Genomic DNA, 20,909 nt, shown 5'->3' with positions numbered 1-20,909 from the left:
AATTCAATGCCTGTCTCATAGATAAGGAGACTAAACCTCAAAGAACTTAAGTGATTTGTCACAGGTTATATAACTAGCACATCGTGGCGTACAACCCTGGTTTACTTACTACAGATTGGTTTTTATAAGACACATACAATGATTTCTTTAGGAAACTGAGAATTTAGTAATTATAATTAGTTAATTAATTGTGACCTCAGCTGTCCATTTTATATTCCTGTGCTTATAGTGAATTGGTTGATTGAGAATTTATCTCAACAGATATGACAGAAAATTTTTATCTTGCTTTTCTCTCAAATCCTCATTCTTAGTAGTCTCTCTCCAGAATCATTCTTCATAAAATTTTCCTTATGTTTCTTTATAAAATAAGTTGAGATTTCTAAGAAAGGTGTTTCTCCTCATGTTCTTTCTCTGTGCCGTTTCTACAAAATCCTCATAATCCTCATGAATCAAAGAAAATCCCACATTCTCCCTGAGTTTGTAGGAAGAAACACCTCATCTAATGACAGTTAAAAATATAATTCCTAGTTTCTTGACTTCTTAAAGAGAAAGCAACGGTTTTGATAGTCTCGATGGGACAGTTTTTTGAAACAGGTTTTACATGGCATACAGTAGGTAGATCCCAGGTAACAGCTCAGGGGATGAGGAAAGGCCTCATGGAGAAGGTGGCACTTGAACAGACATCTTAAAAGAAAAAATTCTATAAGGCAGAGGTGAAGACCATATTATATAATTTAAGAGCTGATTAATGACAACTAATTCCCCAACAATTTGTATTAATAATGGAAGCACATAGACTTCTAAGTGCTTGGTTTTTCCATCATTTTTTGTGGTCTTTAGTTAGCAATGAAATGTGAAAGGTATGTGTGTAAGTGGGGGAGGGAGAGGCTTAGAAGGCTTAATGTGCAATTCTATCTTCTGGGCCTGATTTGTGGGTTTCTAACTTTAGTGTGTTGTGGCAGACATTCTGTCTTATTTTAAAGAACCAGTAAACACATTTCATCAAAGAATTGGAAATTTAGGGTCATTGGTTAAGTTTTAGTATAACTTCTGTGAGTAAATATCCCTGATGAGCAATAATCTAAAAACCATAAGATCTTGTATTTACCCTCAACATAAACACTAATTAGTTTTTATTGTTTATTTTTGTTACAAAAGTTGAAGATTATTGCCTGCTAGTTGAAGGCTGCAGATGGAATTCAGATAGGAAATTATAATTTCTTCACTTTGGAATTTGCAAAGTATATAAGATATTACTGACCCATCCACACTATAAACTAATATGAGATTGCCACAATATCCATCTTAAATAACAACCTGCTTTCATCTCATTGGCTGAGATCTTAGTAGGTAAAATGTCATTATTAGCCCATAATATTTTAGCATTTTTTTCCTTAAGTTTTAAGCCAGAGGCTGTTTAATGTGAAACATTGAGTACTATACTCATGGATATTCATCCTTTTTTCTTCCAGAACTTGAAGAATCCAGACAGAAATGCCCACCATGCTGGTATAAATTTGCCAACACATGTTTGATCTGGGATTGCTGCGAACCTTGGCTAAAAGTGAAGCACATTGTCAGTCTCATTGTGATGGACCCATTTGTTGACCTGGCGATTACCATCTGCATTGTCCTGAATACTCTGTTCATGGCCATGGAACATTATCCTATGACTGAACAGTTTAGTGGGGTGCTTTATGTAGGAAACCTGGTAAGACTGACTACTTGAGTGTACCTTTTCTCTTTGAAAGAAAACACTAATATCCTACTAGATTCTACTGTTTACTCCTCAGGCTCAAATTAAATTTGAAATTGCTGTCATAGTTGATCAATTATACCCATGACAGCAAAAATGTTTAAAATTAAATTTAACTAAAATGTGTTTGTGAAGGCAGTTAAAAATTTTTAAATAACATACTCCTTGATTAGGGATGAAAATAAAATACCTCATAGTTATACAGATGCTTGCTAATTTCTGAGGAAATAGTTATGATACCAAAAATTCTGAAAAAAAAGACTTTAAATGTTTTCATTAGGGCGTATCTATACTTGCTTACAAAGTAGAAGCTACCTATATCTTATTTATTTAAGTAAATTTCAAAAAGTCATTTGCAAGGTTCTGAAGGAGAAGGTGGGGGACAGGGAATTCTATTACATGGATTCTTACTTCCATATATCATTCTAAGAATGTATAAGTTTCACTCATTGTTATTATTTTTAAAACTATCAAATGTATATAATATTATGCTAGTCATGGTGGGGATATGGCCTCTGAACTCAAGTATTTGTTATTTATTGGTAGAATAAACATATACCAACAAAAAATGTAGTGACCTATATAATGGGCTCATGAAATCTTCATATAACTCTAAACTTGACAACTATGCATGTACATACATTGGAAATAAAGTAAAAGCAAGTTATATAAACCTAAGTCACAAAATTTTACAATATAAATCAAATTCCTAGTCTCTGAAATAATCACTTTCTTTCTTTACACATTACTAAATCTTTTTTCTAACCAGTTAAAAACTATGTATTTCTAGGCTAAAGCTTAGTGATTTAAAAAAAAAAAAAAATATATATATATATATATATATATATATATATATGTTTTATGCTCATGTCCTTAAGTTCTTCCAATGAAGATCATGCAGATAAATTCTAGTTTTGTCTTACTTTTTTCTAGCACATGCAAATCCAACAGTATTCAAGTTTAAAGCCAATGGAATCAATAAATCATTCTAATAACAGGTTTTATTTAGAAGGAAAAGGCATTGTACATTTATCCTTGGTTATGCTACTAGCTGTGAAGGTAAAACTAGCTTACATGAAAAGACAGTACTTGACTGTAAGTGCAATAAAAGCTCAAAGAAAGTGTTAATTGGAGTAGTTGGAGAAGAATTCATGTAGGAGCTATTCCTGGACATACCAATGCAGGTAAATTTGGATTCATTCATTCATCTCTTCAACAAATATTTATTGAAATCTACTATTTACAAGCCACTGAGCAAGATGCCCTGTGTCCATTTAATAAAGAAGAATAAGTTATGACCTATGCTTTCAAGAAGTGTATGATTTCATAGAGAAGATGATACAGGCAAACTATAATGAAGAATAGTGTTATAAGTTCTGTGAGAGAAGGGTACAAACCAATTGGTAGAGGTCAAAGTGGGGAGAGAGAATGGCTGGCTGTAGTGATCAAAGAGGCTTCCTGGAGGAAATAGCTTTTAAGCTGAGCATGGAAGGATGGGTAAAATTTAAACAAGTAGATTATACATAGGAAGAAATGGAATAAGTGAAAGAAAAGAAAAAGAAAGAAACAAAGACAAATACCATGGACTACTACAATCAATTAGTCGTCTGGCCAAAGAATAGGTTACCTACCCTTTCAGCTAATCCTGGCATAATATACCAGGATTATATAAATCCCTTTTAAATTTTTTAATGAAGAATGAAGTGTGGGTTGTTATTGTTATTGTTGTGATGGTGGTGGTAGTCATGAATAATTTAATTTATTTTTATTTATATAGAACTCTATGGTCTACAAAACTTTTTGGATTTGTAAAAGCTTTCAATAATTTGCATTTTTGTCTTACTAAAAATGAGAAGTTTTAGGGGCTTCTTTGGTGGGAGAAAATGGAATTTTGTTGAATCTCAGGCGAGTCTTGCTCTGGTCTTGCTCAGGATAGCTGCATATTTTGTTAAATTATATTTAGTATATATGTTTACCATATTTAAAATTCATCAGATTAAAGCAATTAAAGGATATAAAGCAGTGAAAATATGGTATTACCAAATGGTGTAGGGGCAGGTGGGTGGAGCTTGGAGTCAGAAAAACCTAAGTTCAAATCCACCCTCAGATACTTACTAGTTGTATGACCCTGGGCAAGTCATTTAACTGCTGTCTGCCTCAATTTCCTCATCTGTAAAATTAGAACCATAATAACACCTGCCTCCCTGCGTTGTTGATAAGATCAAATGTGATAATAATTGTAAAGCGATTGGTATGGTGCCTTGCACATAGTAAGCCTATATAAACGTGAACTACGTATTATCATTATTATTTTAGTATAGTAAAGATTCACCCCTGATGAATCTTTGAATCACATAATCTAAAAGATGTAAAACACCATGGAAACTGTCTAGTCCAACTCCTATCTGAGCAAGAATTCCCTTTACAACACAGCCATTAAGTGGTAATCCAGTCTTTCCTTGAATATCTCTAGTGAGCAGGAAACCCACTGTCTTCTGAGGCAATCCACTCTATTTTTGGACAACTCTTGAAAGAAAATTTTCCTTTTTAGCAAGCCTCAGTCTGCCTCTCAGCAACTTCCTTGTCTAGGTCCCCCCTCTTGGATTAAAAAGAACAATTCCAATTTCTTTTCTAAATGACAGCCCTTCAAATATTTGAATATATAATCATGTGACCCTTACGTCTTCTCTTCTCCAGACAAAACATACTTCCTCAGTGATCCTCAGATGGCACGATCTCAAGGTCCTACACTGTGGTGTCAGTCTTATTCTCGATGCCCTCAAGTTTTTCAGGATCCTTCTGAAAATTTGGTTCCCCGGAACCAAATATAGTACTCTTGATCTTATACGACTAGGACAAAGCACAGTGGGATTGTCACCTCCCTGGTTCTGGACATTATGCCTATCTTAATTCTTCCTAAGATTGCATTATTTTTTGGCTTCTGTATAACTCTCTTAATTCATGTTGAGCTCTGTGACTACTAAAACCCCTATATATCTTTTTTCAGGAGATCTGCTAAATAGACATATCACCCCCTTAACGCTTTTGAGCTGATTTCTCGAATTCATGTGTAGTACTTAACACTTTTTGCTGTTGAAGTTCATTCACTGTGCAATGTTTTTCTTTTGCTAGTCTGATATCTCTTTACCAGTTCTATGTCTCCTTTCAGAGATCAGTAATAGGGGCTCAGCAGTCATATCCACTAGTTCTTACATTTGCTAAGGATATAATTCAAGACTGGTTGTTTGATCTTACTAAGAAGAGCCTGGTGCTTACTTACTATTTCCTGACTCATCTTTGGATCCTATGCTTAATCATGAATATTTTCTTATTCTTCTCTTAGTAGAAACCATGTAACTATATAGTATATAGTCTACAACCTAGCATGTATTTTATATTCCAATACATACACCCATGTGATATTTAATATTTAGATAAAGATGTAACTGTAGTTATTGTGGTAGCTTTATTCAGAGATATTTAAGTATATAATTTCATCAATATATTTGATGCAAAATGAATATTATTAATATCAATAAAATGGATTGCCACATCTGTAGAGTATATTATAACACTTTCTCTTAGGATCAGCAAAATAAATACCATGTTTTAAACCATCTTCATCCTAAGGATTATAGATGTGTTTGTGTTTTATAAATGACACCACCAAGCAAACTTATACTTCTTGAAATAGCCTGATTCATGAATGTTAGGTTGTAGCCACATGGTTTCCAAAGCAGCTTAGCAGCTAAATCAGCCAAAGAACTTGTCAATTCACTGGGGAGAGAATGAGTCAATTAGGATAATAAGATCACAAATTTAGAGTTGGAAAGGAAATAGATTTAAAACCAAAAAGTTCCTTAGACATAATGTAGTCTAGCTCTCTTTTACGATTAGGAGCACAGAGAGATTAAATGATTTGTACAAGGTTCCCCAAGTAGTAAGTGGTGTGGTCTCAGTTCTAATCAGTTTTACTTTCTGATATCTAATCTAATGCTCTTTCACTAAAGCACACTTCCTTTATCCTAGGATTGGGAATCATGGGATTAGGGACTAGTGCTACTGAAGTCAAGTCATGGTTTCAAGGAGCCCTTGGTTTTACTCTGTTCCATGGACACAAAGTGGAACCTAACTTTAGTCATCTCTCACAAATGAACTGTTGATCAGCAAGAGTAAAAGCATTACGGTTCTATAAGGAATTAAGGCAGTCATTTGAGATGATGCCTGAACTCTGATGTCAAATAAGCAGTGATTCAAGCAGGTAGAAAATGAAAAAGAAAAGGGTTGCTGATGCCAGCTTGTAAAGATAACAATATTAATAATAACTATAATAATAATAAGTAGCATTTATATAGTGCTTTAAAGTTTGCAAGGTACTTTGCAAATATTATCTCATTTTATCCTCACAACAACCTTGGGGGTGGGGGGGGGTAGGTGATATTATCCCCATTTTACAGATGGGGAAACTGAGGCAGACAGAGGATAAATGACTTGCCCAGGGTCACACAGCTAGTAAGCATCTGAGGGTAGATTTAAACTCAAATTTAATTCCAGACTACAGGTCCAGCACTCTAGCCACTGAGTGACCTAGCTATCTCCTTAGCTGGTATTGAAAACATCAGAAGTTCATGCACATACAATCAGTTCAATAAATCAGCCATTCAATAATCTATGTGCCAACTACTATACTAGGCACTGGGGATGCAAATAGAAAAATGTAACTTACATTCTGGTGGGATACAAATATGCTCATAGAGAAATAAATACAGAATCTATACACAAAATAAACCTACCAGAGTGGAGCCTACCTACTGACAGGAGCAGAAAAAGGAGCTAGGACTTGAATTTCTTGAAGGAAACCTTTGATTCCAAAGATGAAGGTGAAGGTGAGGTGAAAGAACATTTCTGATATGAGGGAAAACCTGAGCAAAATCCCAGAAACAGAAGTTGAAATGTTATATGTGAGACACAGCTAACAGGCTGGTTTGGCTAGCACAGTGCATGTGGAAAGAATGATATAGAGTCAGCATGGAAATTTAAGCCAAAGCAGATTGTAAAGGATTTAAGTATCAAACAGAGGGGTGTGCATTTTATCTTTAAAACAATGGTGAGCCATTGAAGATTCTTGAGCCGGACAGTGGCATGGTCAGACCTTCATTCTAAAAAATTGATTACACATAAGAGGAAGTTAAATAAATGAAAGAAAAGAAAAAAGAAAGACAAGAAAAAAGACAAGTACCATGGACTACTACAATCAGTAGTCTCATCTGGCCAAAGAATAGGTTACCTATCCTTTCAGGTAATCCTGGCGTAACATACCGGGACTGTATAAGGTCTGCTATGTGCCAGGCACTGTACTTGGCCCAGGGGATACAATCATAAAGAACGAAATAATCCTTGATCACAATAAGTTTACATTGGGCAGCTAGGTGGTGCAGTGGATAGAGCCACGGCCTTGGAGTCAAGAGGACCTGAGTTCAAATATGACCTCAGACACATTATTCTCACTAGCTGTGTGACCCTGGGCAAGTCATTTAAACCCCAATTGCCTCACGAAAAAAGAAAAAAAAAGTTTACATTCTAATGAGAGACAATTATGTATAGAATATATACCATACAAATATAAAGTATAGATATAGATATAGATATACACATACAAATTTGTATGTTTGGGGGGAGGGCATTAGCATTTGGGGAATCAGCAGAGGTTTCATGCAGAAAATGGTACCTATGATACATCTTAAATTAAGAGGGTTATAAGTCAAAGAAAAGGAGAGGCTGTATTCTAGGTAAGTGGGATGGCCAGTTCAATGGCCCAGAGAGAGGAGATGGTGTGTTGTGTGTGAGGAACAAGAAGAAATCCAGTTTGGCTGGACCACATAGTAGTGAAGGAGGTGTAAAGTTCAGAGCCAGCTGGAAGGATAGATTGAGGCCATATTAGGTAAGGTTTTAAAAACTAAACAGAAGAGTTTATTTTATCTTCAAAGCAATAGGCAGCCACTTGAAGGGGTTGTGAAGGGGAGGCACATGGTCACATTATCATCAAAAGAAGTTGCCCTAAGGAAAATTGTTTTGACTGCCATGTATTAGGATGGACTGGAATAGTGAGAGCCTTGGGGCAGGGAGAACAATGAGGAGACTGTTGCAATAATCTTGGCCAAAGATGATAAGGGTCCATTCGAGGATTGGAGCTGTGTGAGTTAAAGAGAAGGGGTCAATATGAGATGTTGTCAAAACAGAAATGACAGAAATTAGCAACTGATTAGATATTTAGGGTGATGAAGAATAAGGAGTCCAGGATAATAGTGACATTATGAACCTGGAAGAATGAAAATATATATAGTGGTAACTTCAACTATAAAACTGGGGTTTAAAGGAAGGAAATCTAAATATTAGGAAAATGGGAAGACAAGGCCTCATGGCTTAACAGAAAGAACATTAGATTTGGAGTAAGAGGAGTAGTGTCTGCATTGTGGAGCTGCTACTTACTACTGGTGTGACTTTAGACAAGTTATATCTCTACATTTCAGTTTCCTGTTTCTTTAAAATGAAGTAGTTCGTCTGGACCATCTCTAAAGTCCCTTCTTCTTCAAAGACTTTTGATTTCCTATGATTGATGAGAACTGAAGTATTATGCAGAGATTCACTCACAGAGGAACTGAGGGGACAAAGTGGGGACTTAGTCAAAAGGGAATTGAGGTCCAAGGGAGAAATCCACTTTCTAGAGGACTAAAGCATCAAAATCAGAGTATGAACAGTTGCAAGTCCAGAGTCAGTGAGTTACTGATGGAACTCTTTATATTCTCCTACCTGGAAATAGGAGATTCCAGAGTCTAGGACAGGTCTGAATTTATAAGTTTGCATCTAGCTTTAAGATTTAATAAACTACAGGAGCAAAGACCATTACAACAGATGCTTTCCCATAACTCCTCTGGCAAATACTGTATTGAAGGATTTGAGGGTGCTTTCTCCATTATCTGTGCCTTTTTATCCCCATTGTGATTAACTGGATTTGGGACAATGGCAGCTTACTGATTTGTTTACCAAGGGTATTCAAACTAATCCTAATTAAGTTACAATAGAGTTAAAGTAGAACTCTCCACTTTCTTTTCCTCAGCTACTGGTAGTGTGTAACAGCTCTCACTGGTGTCTCTCTTCTTTTTCACTGAATTAGAGATTGATGAAGATGGAATAATCTTGTACTAAATCTTGTTATTGATTTCAAAACACAATAGAAAATGTCCTTCAAAGAGAAATTAGAGAGATGAGAGTTGAGGTACCTACAAGGTACCTCTCTCCAGTACTATAGAGTTCAGAATTTTCAGCAGCTTTCTTGATTATTTGGGAAGGAATCAAAACAGCAGGTACTATGCCTAGCCCAACAATCTTAACCTTTATAAGTTTAAAGGCATCACAGCTTGCAGAACCTCTCACTTTTTGAGGAATTATGGATTATTCGATTTTTTTTACAGAGCATTAAGATTACCTGTGCATAGTCTCAATCAATCTGAGTGCAAGAGGTACTTCTTCATTGAGAATATCTATTTCCCCCAAAGTTCTACTTTAATGCTTCATTGTAGCATAAAGGGAACTTTCAGTTCTTGAAGGCTATAACTGTAGAATGAAGAACGGAAAGTTTCTATTATGTTAAAGTGGCTTTGGGTATGTCATTGGCAACAGAATCTGTCTGCTTTCCAGGGAATAGCCTTGCTCAGTATGGGTAAGCTCATCACTTTTAAACTGGCCACTTGGAGATGAGTTCTTTGACCATAGTAACCCATGAAATAAAGAAAAATACAACAGGGCCCTTAGTCCTATGTAGTCCCCCCCCCCCTTTGCAAATAGCAGTGCAAAAGGGGATAATCATGATAAGACACATAGTTATTAGCCTGCCTATAAACATTAACTTAGTTGTTAGTGCACTAAATACAATAAATTTGTCCAATGACCAATGAGTAGGCATTCTACTGGAAGAAATAAAGCATATTAATCCCAGTTTTCTTGCTCTAAAGCAAAACCACACATCAAAAAGAAATTGAAATTCAATGAAAGAGTGGCTGATAGATTCTCCTTGGAGAGGTAAATGCAGGAGTTGGTTTTATCGTGTATCCAAAGAAATATCTTTCCACATATTTGATCATCCCATATTACAATTTACTTGATAAGTATTTACAAAAAGCAAAAACAAACAAACAAACAAACAAAAAACCCAACACTATGAAAATAATTGTAGCCTGTGTACCAATAGCCGTTATAGAAGATGGAAAGGTAGAAAGATTCTTTAGTGATGCCTTCCAAATTGAATCAATATGTACTTTAATGATATCAGTACATATATAATTATTAGGAAAATTATGTTGGAAAATAGGGTTCAGGAATAAGGAATAACAGAAGCCAAAGGCTTATATACTATATAAAGGCCCTTGCCTATATCGTATAAATAGTTTCTTCAAAAAAAAAAAAGGGAGGTGTTAAATACAACAAGCATCAAAAAAGTCAGACTGATCGTATTTTAACAGAAATGACTAAGGTGTGAGTTATTACTGAATTGGATGCAAAGTCAGACTACTGTCTCATCAGAGCAAAGATAAAAATTAATAAGAAATTAGGGGAATGAATAAAAATGAGGGGGAAAGACATATTCAGTTAAAATACTCCAGCCTGACCTATTTAAACAAACAAAAAAGTCCAGAGAGAAAAGGTAATCTATACAAGCTTTAACCATTTTGTAGAAAAGTTTAACCTATGTAAATTAATTGCCACAATAAAGAAACCAAAATAGCCTGGAAACTACCCTAGTCGCCAGATACTTGACTTACTAGCTAAGCTAAGAGATATGGCAGCCAAGAGCAACACTAAGACTATAACATTAAAATCTTACAGAGGATGATGGTAGAAGTGTATGAGAAGTATCATCTCACAAAACAGAGTTTTCATGGATGACCCAAATAAGCAAAGTAATCCCAAGGGCATTTGAGGATGAAACTGGAAAGAAGACAACAACCAGACTGAAAATGGGAAAAGATCTGCAAAGAATTCTTATAACTAATTCCTTTACAAATCAAGGACAGTAGAGTTACTGTTGCAGTTTCATGGTGGGTTGTGGTGGCACCATCTCAAAGAATTCAGAGTCAGACCATCTCTAATCCAAGTACAGGCATTCATTTGTGCCCTTCAGAAGTGGTCCTGGTTGCAAGAAGAATCAGCAACTTAGTAATATAACACAGGCAAATTTATAGTGTAATGATGCCGATTATGCAACAGAAGTTACCAATATTAAAAAGGCAAAGAGAGGTTTGTTAAGGGATTAGGTAATGGGAAAGGGTCCCTTCTTATGGTTTGGTGGTTAAACATTCTAGTCAGGCTGCTTTCTGATTGGCTAGCTATTGTGGTCCTGTCTGGTCAAGATGGTTAGTTAGGTATTGTAGTCCTGTCTTGGGCTAAGTGGATGATGTAATTATGATTGAGTACAAGAATACACCTGTTCAAATATGTGAATTGGATCTGGGGACAGTGGCTAGCTAGAGGTAGAGGCTGTATTGAGTCTGGGAGCCTGAGGTGCGGTTAAAGCCAGACTGTGTGGTCAAATCAGGATATGCCTATTGTTCAGTGGGGCACATAAGGAAGTTAGACTATTGGGGGCAGCTTTATTAGGATTCCATCAATCCCCCCTCAAAAATCTGGGACCCAGATTCATTTGGGAAAAAGGATGAATGTCTCAGCTTCTGTAGCTTCTTTAGGCTGAAAAGGGGTATAGAGCTGTCCCTGTCTCAATGGTTCCTGGAGAGGAGGTTGACTGGAACTGAGCATAGGCCACATCCAGGAGATGATCGATGGTTATGGACTACCAACTGTAGGTGAATGGCATGTAGTCTGGAAGACACAAATCTGACAGGCAAGTTTAATATGCAGGGCCCAGATATAAGGAGAAAGAAACCAAGAGCCCATGACGCCGTTATTTATTGTTGAGATATAAGATTAGAATATTTTGGCTGGGGGCAATTTTATTAGGATTCCATCAGCTACCATGCTCGGACTCTAACATCCAAGTCCTGGATATTCTCATGGTGGGGCCGCTAAAGAGAATAAGGGTGAGAAAAGCAACTGTATTAGACCAAGGTGACCCAGAGGAGATCTATGTTGGAGGTCACATAATTGTGAAGATATTTTTGGATCTATTCTATAAATAACTGAAGGGAGGTGTGGATGAGAAAAATCTAATGACTTATTACTGCCTGTGAAAGGTGACCAATAGAACATTAACAATTAGCTACTCATGTGCCTCCTTTCCTATCTATATAAAATACTTGAAAATAAGCTATATATACATTGATGGCATCTGTATTGAAGTTATTAGAAGGGAGTATAGGCAGGCTTTGCAAGTCAGGGCATACTTGATCAAAAGATATAGAGAATACAAGATTTCATTGTATTTGTTACTTGTTGATTATAACTATCATTTGATTTAGCAGAGTCATTGCTACTTTAAAGGCTCTCCTTCAACAAAAAGTGTTTCTCATACATATGCCAAAAATAAAGAAGATTCTTTAAAAAGAAACAATATAAAGGATAACCTGATTTAATGGGTCCTGATTGCTGATATCAAATAGGAAAATATATGCTTAACAAGATATGCCATGGAGGAGATCCACTGCAGAATCTTAATTGCAGAGAAAATCCCTAGTGATGCCAAGGTCCTTCAGTTGTTCTTGTTGACAGATGACATTGTATTGATAGCATCTGGAACACTGGAGTGCCTCCTAAATAAGATTCATAATCACTCAAAAGAGCTTGGCCCAACAATTTATCTAGGAACAGTGAAGGGAGAACTGTCCATTGTTCAGATATGCAGTTGAATAAACCATCTACGCAGCTTGCCCTTTTGTAGTTAGTTAGATAACTGATGAATAGCTCATTACTCCATTGGTATCTTCACAATGTCAAGAAAATATGAGGAAAATCCTGAATACTTTAACTAGACCACTTGTGGCGAACTTATGGAAGGACATAGATGACAGTAACACAGGATGAATCTACATTATGGGAGGGAATATCACGGTGATGAGATCTCAAATATTATGGAGTATTGAGTACTTTCTATAAGGGTTAAGTGGCATTTACCAAGGTATATTCCACTAACCTGGATGAAAAAAAGACTCCTCATCAACTAAATATTAAACAGATATTGTATCCAGTCTGTTATAATTTGGGGATGAAATGTGAACCTTCTGATCAGGGTTAAGTTGGCTCAGTCAAAAAAAGATGTCTTGGCCTTTCCAGTGATAAAAGAATAAAAAATCGAAGGGTCATATCCATACAATCAAATCGTGTCCTGCCCTCTATGAGTAGAGGAGACAAAGCAGGTAAATTATCAGTGTCATCTTCCTCAATGAATCAATCAAAATCATTTACTAAGTGCCTACTGGGTATCGGGCACTGTGCTAGGGGTTAGATAGACAAAGACGAGAATGAACAATCTGCCCTCAAGGAACTTAGCATTATTAGAGACAACACATATACAACATATATACAAAATAAATGCAAGGTAATGGGGGTTGGGGAAAAACATTTGTTTCTGGGGGGAACAGAAATGGCCTCAAGAGGCAGTTGGTGATGCAGTGAATAGAGCACTGGGTCTGGAGTTGGGAAGACCTGAGTTCAAATCTGGCCTCGACTTACTAGCTATGTAACCTTAGGCAAGTCACTTAACCTCTGTTTATCTCAGTTTTCTCAACTGTTAAATGGGGATAATAACAGCATCTACCTCCCAGGGTTGTTGTAAGGATTCAATGAAATAACAGTTGTAAAGCATTTATCATAGTGCCTGGCACATAGTAGGCTATATAAATACTTATTCCCTTTTCCTCTCATGTACTTGAGCTTGATGATACTTGAGCTGAGCTTTGAAACAAACTAAAGATTTTAAGAGGGAGGGAGAGAGCGAGAAAGGAAGGAAGGAAGGAAATATTAAATGCATGCCAGGCACTGTGCTAAGTGTTTTACAAATATCTCATTTGATCCTCACAAAAACCCTGAAAGATAGGTGGTATTATTATTCCCATTTTACAGTTAAGGAAACTGAGGCAAATAGAAGTTAAATTACCTGCCTAGGATCACAAAGCTAGAAAGCATATGAGGTTGGATTTGAACTCAGATCTTCGTGACTCCAGGCCCAGACCTCTAAGCACTATACCACCTAGCTGTTTCTAAAGGAAGAGGTGAGAAGGGAGTACATTCCAGGAATGGACTGTCCAAAGGCATAGAGATAAGTAATGAAATGTCATGTGTGAGGAACAGCAAAAAGGCAAATTTGGCTGAGCCATTAAACTAAATAAAGGACAAAATGGTGGTAGCATTAATTAATAGTTTGTATTTTTAAATTTTGCCCTGTGATTTCATCAGTGTAGTGGGATTCCAGGAAGGAAGGAAGACTGGTGGAGGGAAATTCTCTACCAATTGAAATCAGCACCTTTTCTTCAACTTAGGGTCTTAGAAAATTGCCTGGGGCCCTCAGAGGTCATGTGACTTGGTCACACAGACAGTATACCAAATACAGGTCTTGAATGCAGGTCTTCCAAACTCCCAAGGGTCAGCACTCTATTTACTAAGCTACTCTGCTTATCTCACTTTTCATCTGATGAATTTTGAATATTTCAAATTGCTAATTAGATTTTTAGGTTCATATTTGAATTCACATAATTCAATGTACATTAATAAATAGGTACTTTGGGGCAGCTAGGTGGAGCAGCAGATAGAGCACTGGCCCTGAAGTCAGGAGGACCTGAGTTCAAATCCAGTCTCAGACACCTAACACTTAGTAGCTGTTTGACCCTGGGCAAGTCACTTAACCCCATGCCTAGCCAAACAATAAAATAAATAAATAAATAAATAAATAAATAAATAAGTACTGTGCCACTTTTAAAAATACATACACTACGTGTCTATTGTAATTTCGGAGTTTTTGTAATTTTGAAAAGTTTTCAGTGATATTAATGTAGTAATCTATATTTTTCTCTTAGGTTTTCACTGGAATATTCACAGCAGAAATGTTTCTCAAGATAATTGCTATGGATCCATATTATTATTTCCAAGAAGGCTGGAATATTTTTGATGGTTTTATTGTCAGCCTTAGTTTAATGGAACTTGGACTGGCAAATGTGGAAGGACTTTCTGTACTCCGATCATTCAGACTGGTAAATGAATTGCCCATATCTACTGGTGACAAAAGACGATGTGTTATCTTTTTTCATGTTTATATAATTTTATTATTAATTAATCAGTCTTTATTTTTAAGCAATGATATTCTATATAGAATATTAAAGTGCCTACCATAAGATAGAAATTTCACCTTCACTAATAACCCCTACCTACAGCTTTATTTTCTACAACTATATAGTTAAGAATCATCAGGATAGTTCTTGAACTTCTGTGGGATTTTTCTGTTTTCTTATAAAATGGTATTTTTTATTTTGTATTTATAGGATGGCTTGAGTTTATGGACCTGTTAATATTGGTGGAGGGAGGAAAGGGGAAGTCATTCAATTAATTATATCCTTGAAGTTCTCTTCAGATTTCTGTGTTTTTTATGTTGGATGGAATTTGGTCAGATTTTTCTTTTCTGAATTTTATTGGATCAACATTGATAAACACCGTTTTTGTGCATATTTTATCTTCAAGACAATGGGTTTCAAGTTCTGATGTCAAGATCTATTTAAATTTCCCTTTTTTTATGTCAAAATGTAGGTTTCTATTGTTCTTTTCTCCAGGATGTGGTGGCTCTTGTTTGAAAGTGAACTGGGAAGAGAACCTCAAACCAGAAGAGGAGATGGGGATTTGAAGTGTAATAAAGGAATTTCAGCTCAGTCTAGAAATAATTGTTGCCTATCTCCTAGATATTTGGTTGATTTGGTTTTAAGACTATAAATTCACCATACTGAATTGGGAAATGGTTAGTTGGATGAAACTAGTAAATTGCATATTTAGCTAAGTGTTTTTAGTATGTAAATTATTCTCTAGGAATAACTTAAGTACTTTGGTAGTCTCCTCTGGGTCACTTATGTATGATTCAATATTAAAGTAATCCTTCTGACATCTTTGAAAGTAAAAAAAAAAAAGATTGCTGTTATTTATTTGTAAATGATACTTTAGTGTCCCAAAAGAACTAATACAGTTAGGTCCTAACTTAATGGTAGATAGCAATTTACATATTTTTAACACTTAACTAATTAAGTTATTGAAGACAGATCTGACAAAGTAGGGATATATATACATTCATCTTTTAATAAAATGAAACCTTTGGAAAATATAGCCAGATATTAAAATAAAGTATATCTGAAGGTTTTTTTAAATGGCTTAAAAGTCAGAATTATTTGTATTTTACCTTCTGTCATTTACATTTTAATATTTTTCAGCATCTCTGGATTTTGGGATAATTCAATAAGCAAACTTTAAAATATACATAAGACTCTGAACTTTCCAGTGATGATTATCTGGATAGAGTATATGGCAATAATCATTTCCAGATTGTGCTAAAATTCCTTTATCAAACATAAGTTCATCAACTCTTCTTCTGGCTTCAATGCAGGAAAAGTAGAATGCAGTTGGGCCTTTAAGAGCTTTAAATGCCAAACAAATTACTTTGTATTAGATCCTAGTGATAATAATGAGCTACTGGAGTTTACTGAGGCAGGAAAGGGGAGCTGATTTGGTCAAAGCAGCATTTTAGGAGAGTTATCTTGTTGCCTTTGTGGAAGATGAGTTGGAGTGGAGAGACACTTGCAGTAGGGAGACAAATTAGGAGGACATTGCATCAGTCCAGGTGAGGGATGATAGTGGCCTGAGCTAGGTTGCTGTGTGGGTGAAAATAAGGTGATGTATGCAAGACATGTTGTGGCAATAGAAACAATAAGATTTGACAACAGACTATATATTTAGGATAATATATAATAGGGATAATATGTAATAGGGAGAGTTAGGCATTGAAGATGACATCTAGCTATGAATCTGGGTGAATGGAAGGATGATGGTACCTTTGGCATGAAGAAAGAAGTTTAGAAAAGGTATGGGTTTGGGAGAATAGATAATGAGTTATGTTTTGGCCATCAGTCCAGAGGAAATGACAGGATCCTGAATCAGGGTGGAGTAATTAGATGTGAGAGATGTAGAGGCACAATGAACAAAATTTGACTGGATATAAGAATTAAGAGAAGGAAGAATCAAGGATAACACCAAGGTTGTAAACTTTGGTTACCTGAAGATGGAAGTTGGAAGAAGCAATGACTAAAGTGAAGATAATGTTTTAGTCATATCAGAGTTTGAGATTCCAATACGACAGCTACATGGAGATGACTAGTATGCAGCTGGAGAAATAGAACTGGAGATTCTGAGTGACATTATTGTTAAAAATGGAGATTTGGGAATCATCTGCATAGAAATGAACCCATAGGAGCTGATAAGATCACCAAGGGAGAGACTGTAGAAAGAGAAGACAGGAGGGCCTAGGATAGAGACTAGAAGGATATCACACTTGAAGGAATAGGAAATGGATAAAGATCCAGGGGTGGATGATGATCCATGGAGCAGTCAGATAGAGAGGAGGAGGACAATGACCAGCATTGTCAGAAACACTGACTCAGGAAAGAGTATCCACAAAGAGATCAACAATGTGTGATGCTACAGAGCAGACAGGAAAGAGAAGGCCAGAAGATCTCAGTAAAGAGATCATTAGTAACTTAGCAGAGAGCCATTTCAGTCAAGTGGTGAAGTCAGAAACAAGATTGCCCAGTGTTGAGGAGTGACTGAGTGGCAAGGAAGTAGGGGCCATGAATATAAACAAGTTTGCCAGAATGGCAGTGAAGTGACGGATTTTTCTTTTGTTTTTGTTTTCAAGTTGTGGAGAGACTTGGTCGTATTCATAGGGGATGGATCCAGTAGGAAAGATTAAAGATGGAGGAGTGAGAGGGAAAGATGGAAGGAGCAAGCGCTCAAAGTAGAAGGAAGACGTGAGATTAAAAGCACAAGTATAAAGCGTGGTCTTAACAAGTAGAAGAGCAACCTCTTCTTCAGAGACCTTAAGAGAGGAGGAGAGAATGGGGCCAATGTAGAGAACTTTTGAAGTGCTGAGTAAGATAGAAGTGGGAGTGCTGGGTGCCTTTGATTTTCTTGGTAAAGTAGGAGGCAAAGTATTCTGCTGAGGGGAGGGAGGGTATTATTGGAAATTTGAGAAGAAAAATGTTTGGAACAGCTGCTACCTGTAATATAATAGAAGATCAAGGAAAATAAAAGCATTCCTGTATGGTAGCAAGAGCCACTTGACATTAAAAAATATTAATTTGTCATAAATCCATTAAAACTATTATATGACTTCCTTTGGTGACATTAAACAGTACTGGAGTAGGAGCAGAAAAGGTGGATGATGGGGGTGACCCAGGGCTGAGAATTGGGAAAGTATGAGGGTCATCAGAGTAAGTGATTAGAGCAAAGATCCAAGGTCAAAGAACAGTGTAGATGCAAATGGATTAAATACTGGATTGAGACTGTGAAAGGAAGAAAGTAAAGGTGATGTTTTGGTAAAATACAAAGGGATGGAGGAAATGAATATTTGCAATGAGGACAGAGGTTTAGAAGGAATGAAGCAGAGGGGAAAAAGAAAACCAGGATACTTTTGGTCATAGAAATGAACGTTAGAGTTCATGACCATACGGTTGGCATAGTTATAGGCGACAATGAAATCTAAGCTATGGCCGCTCTTAGGAGTAATTGAGGCGGAGCTGAAGATATAGGTCATGGGAGTCGAAAGTATTGAATAACTGGCAGGCCAGATTATTGAAGGAGACATCAATATTTTTACTGAAGTTCCCAAGTATGAAGGCAGGGGAGTCACTAGGAAGAAGACTGAGCCAGATCCTGAACTCCTTGAGAAAGGAGGCAAATATATTACAATAAAGATCTGGGCCTGGTGTTATAAACAGATATGGGGAGTTTCATTGAAGGTGATATTGGTAGAATTGGGGTCTGAAAAGGTCAATGAGGAGCAAGTAGTATAATTCCTCCTACTCTTCCTCTTGGTCCACATGTCAGGCGGCATTAGAGGATCAACCTACATTTGAGATGGTGGTAAGAGAGGCAATGTCCCCTGAAAGTGCAAAGTTTATGAGCATTCAAGGCAATGGAGAAGGGAGAGGAAAAGGTTGAGTATGAAAAGGATATTCCTAGATTTATAGCAGAGGTTCCAAAGGATAGGGGGCTCACAGCCTGTTGGAATAGGAAGGAAGAAGAAGAGAGGGATTTAGGAGGAAGAGTACATAGCTGAATGGAGATAAAAGATCAAAGAGGACCAGCAAGCTACCAGGGCTCTCACCTTAATATGCAACAACACTGTTCTTTCACCAAAGAAATATGCTCATTGTAGAGTGCTGCTGAAAATGAGGTTTGTTTCATTGTTGGTATACCAGAGGTAGTAATATAGAACATAATTGCTGCAGAAACAAGCTGTCATAAACATATATGCATTTATATACAGATATACATGTTTATGTATATCACCTTAAGATCTGTGAAATGTTTCATGTACCTTGCCTCACTTGATCCTTACAACGATACTGTGAGGTAAGTGCTACTATCCCCATGTTACAGAAGAGGAAATTGAGGCTGAGAAGGATTAAATAACTTTCTTTTGGCCTCAAAACCAGTAAGTGTGAGAGGCAGAATTCCTGACTGTAGATCTAACAAATTTTCTACAGTACCTTGTTCCTTTTCAGTACATGGATCAAAATCACAGGAGACAGGCAAGGAACAGAGATAACATGTTCAGTAGCCACTAATGGGAAAGCATGTCAATAATTCATTCCCCAAAAGATGTAGATAGAGGTGAGAAACAGAACTTCATTAGATAGTCACAGTAACAGCTTTTTCTATGTTTGTTTTTAGCTTCGAGTTTTCAAGTTGGCAAAATCTTGGCCCACGTTGAACATGTTGATAAAGATCATTGGTAACTCAGTGGGGGCTCTGGGAAACCTGACCTTGGTGTTGGCCATCATTGTCTTCATTTTTGCTGTGGTCGGCATGCAGCTCTTTGGCAAGAGCTACAAAGAATGTGTCTGCAAGATCTCCAATGATTGTGAACTTCCACGCTGGCACATGCATGACTTCTTCCATTCCTTCCTGATTGTGTTTCGAGTGCTGTGTGGAGAATGGATAGAGACCATGTGGGATTGTATGGAGGTGGCAGGCCAAACCATGTGCCTTACTGTCTTCATGATGGTCATGGTGATTGGAAACCTAGTGGTATGTAGTAAATGTATTTTCTTCATTGTTTTAAATCCTCAAATGATGTACCCTATTAAGAAAGATTCATGACTCAGCTACCCTTTTAGGAAGGGAAATGAATATTTCATATGGTTGGTTTTACTTTACAGTGGAAAATACCATAGCCGGTGCTAAATTTTTCATGATAAAAGGACGAGAATAGCTTGGATAATTGAAATCCACAGAAAACCCAGAAATGTCATTTGAGCCAATAGTTCCTGAATTCCTTCCTCCCTTTGAAATTAGGAAATATCATTTTTAGTTTTCTTTTGTAGATTCTGTGCTGTTAAGCAGTCACAAATGTATGAGTTAAAAATGTTTCAAATCTAGGTTTCCTGCTGTCTGAGTTTAAAAGCTATAATGTAGGGTAAAAAAATTAGTCTTCATACTTTTTATTAAATATTTTATTTTTTCCAAATTGCATGTAAAAACAATTTTTGACATTTTAAAAAATTTTGAGTTCCATCTCTCTCACCCCTTTCCTCTCCCCCTTCTTTTTAAAGCATACAAGGCATTTGGCTCTTGGAAACTTGTTTTTGAGCAAAGGTCTTTTGTCAATCAAGAAGTTCATTCATTCAACAAATATTTACTAAAATTTGTGCTAAACTGGAGGGGGCAGAGAGATACAAATATGACAAGATATAGTCCCTCGGTTTCTTTGAAACCTGGAAAAACTTGTATGAACTGATTCAGAATGAAGTGAACAGAATAAGAACAATTTAGACAGTAATAACACTCAAAACAAAATTTGAAAAACTTAAGAAATCTGAACAACACAATGATCAACCATGGTTTCAGAGGTCAATGACAATGCAGCATGTTACCCACCTTCTAACAGAGAGGTGAT

The 20,909-nt window shown here is 36.5% G+C and overlaps 1 protein-coding gene across 4 annotated transcripts in view; it reads left to right on the top strand.

The window, feature by feature from the left end:
- SCN2A (sodium voltage-gated channel alpha subunit 2) overlaps window positions 1-20,909 on the top strand; it is a 157,640-nt gene that overhangs the window by 84,388 nt on the left and 52,343 nt on the right. For all 4 annotated transcript variants that reach the window (XM_020990856.1, XM_020990855.2, XM_020990858.2 and 1 more), the window contains 3 exons: window positions 1,473-1,711; window positions 14,776-14,949; window positions 19,685-20,041. In XM_020990856.1, the coding sequence (XP_020846515.1) occupies window positions 1,473-1,711; window positions 14,776-14,949; window positions 19,685-20,041 (770 nt within the window). The remainder of the gene's footprint in view (window positions 1-1,472; window positions 1,712-14,775; window positions 14,950-19,684; window positions 20,042-20,909) is intronic.

The sequence above is a fragment of the Phascolarctos cinereus genome, unplaced genomic scaffold, assembly GCF_003287225.1.
Source record: "Phascolarctos cinereus isolate Bilbo 61053 unplaced genomic scaffold, phaCin_HiC Scaffold_726;HRSCAF=1367, whole genome shotgun sequence".
Lineage (NCBI taxonomy): Eukaryota > Metazoa > Chordata > Mammalia > Diprotodontia > Phascolarctidae > Phascolarctos > Phascolarctos cinereus.
Note: the sequence above shows the minus strand (reverse complement) of the source record. Positions and strands in the feature narration are given on the sequence as shown.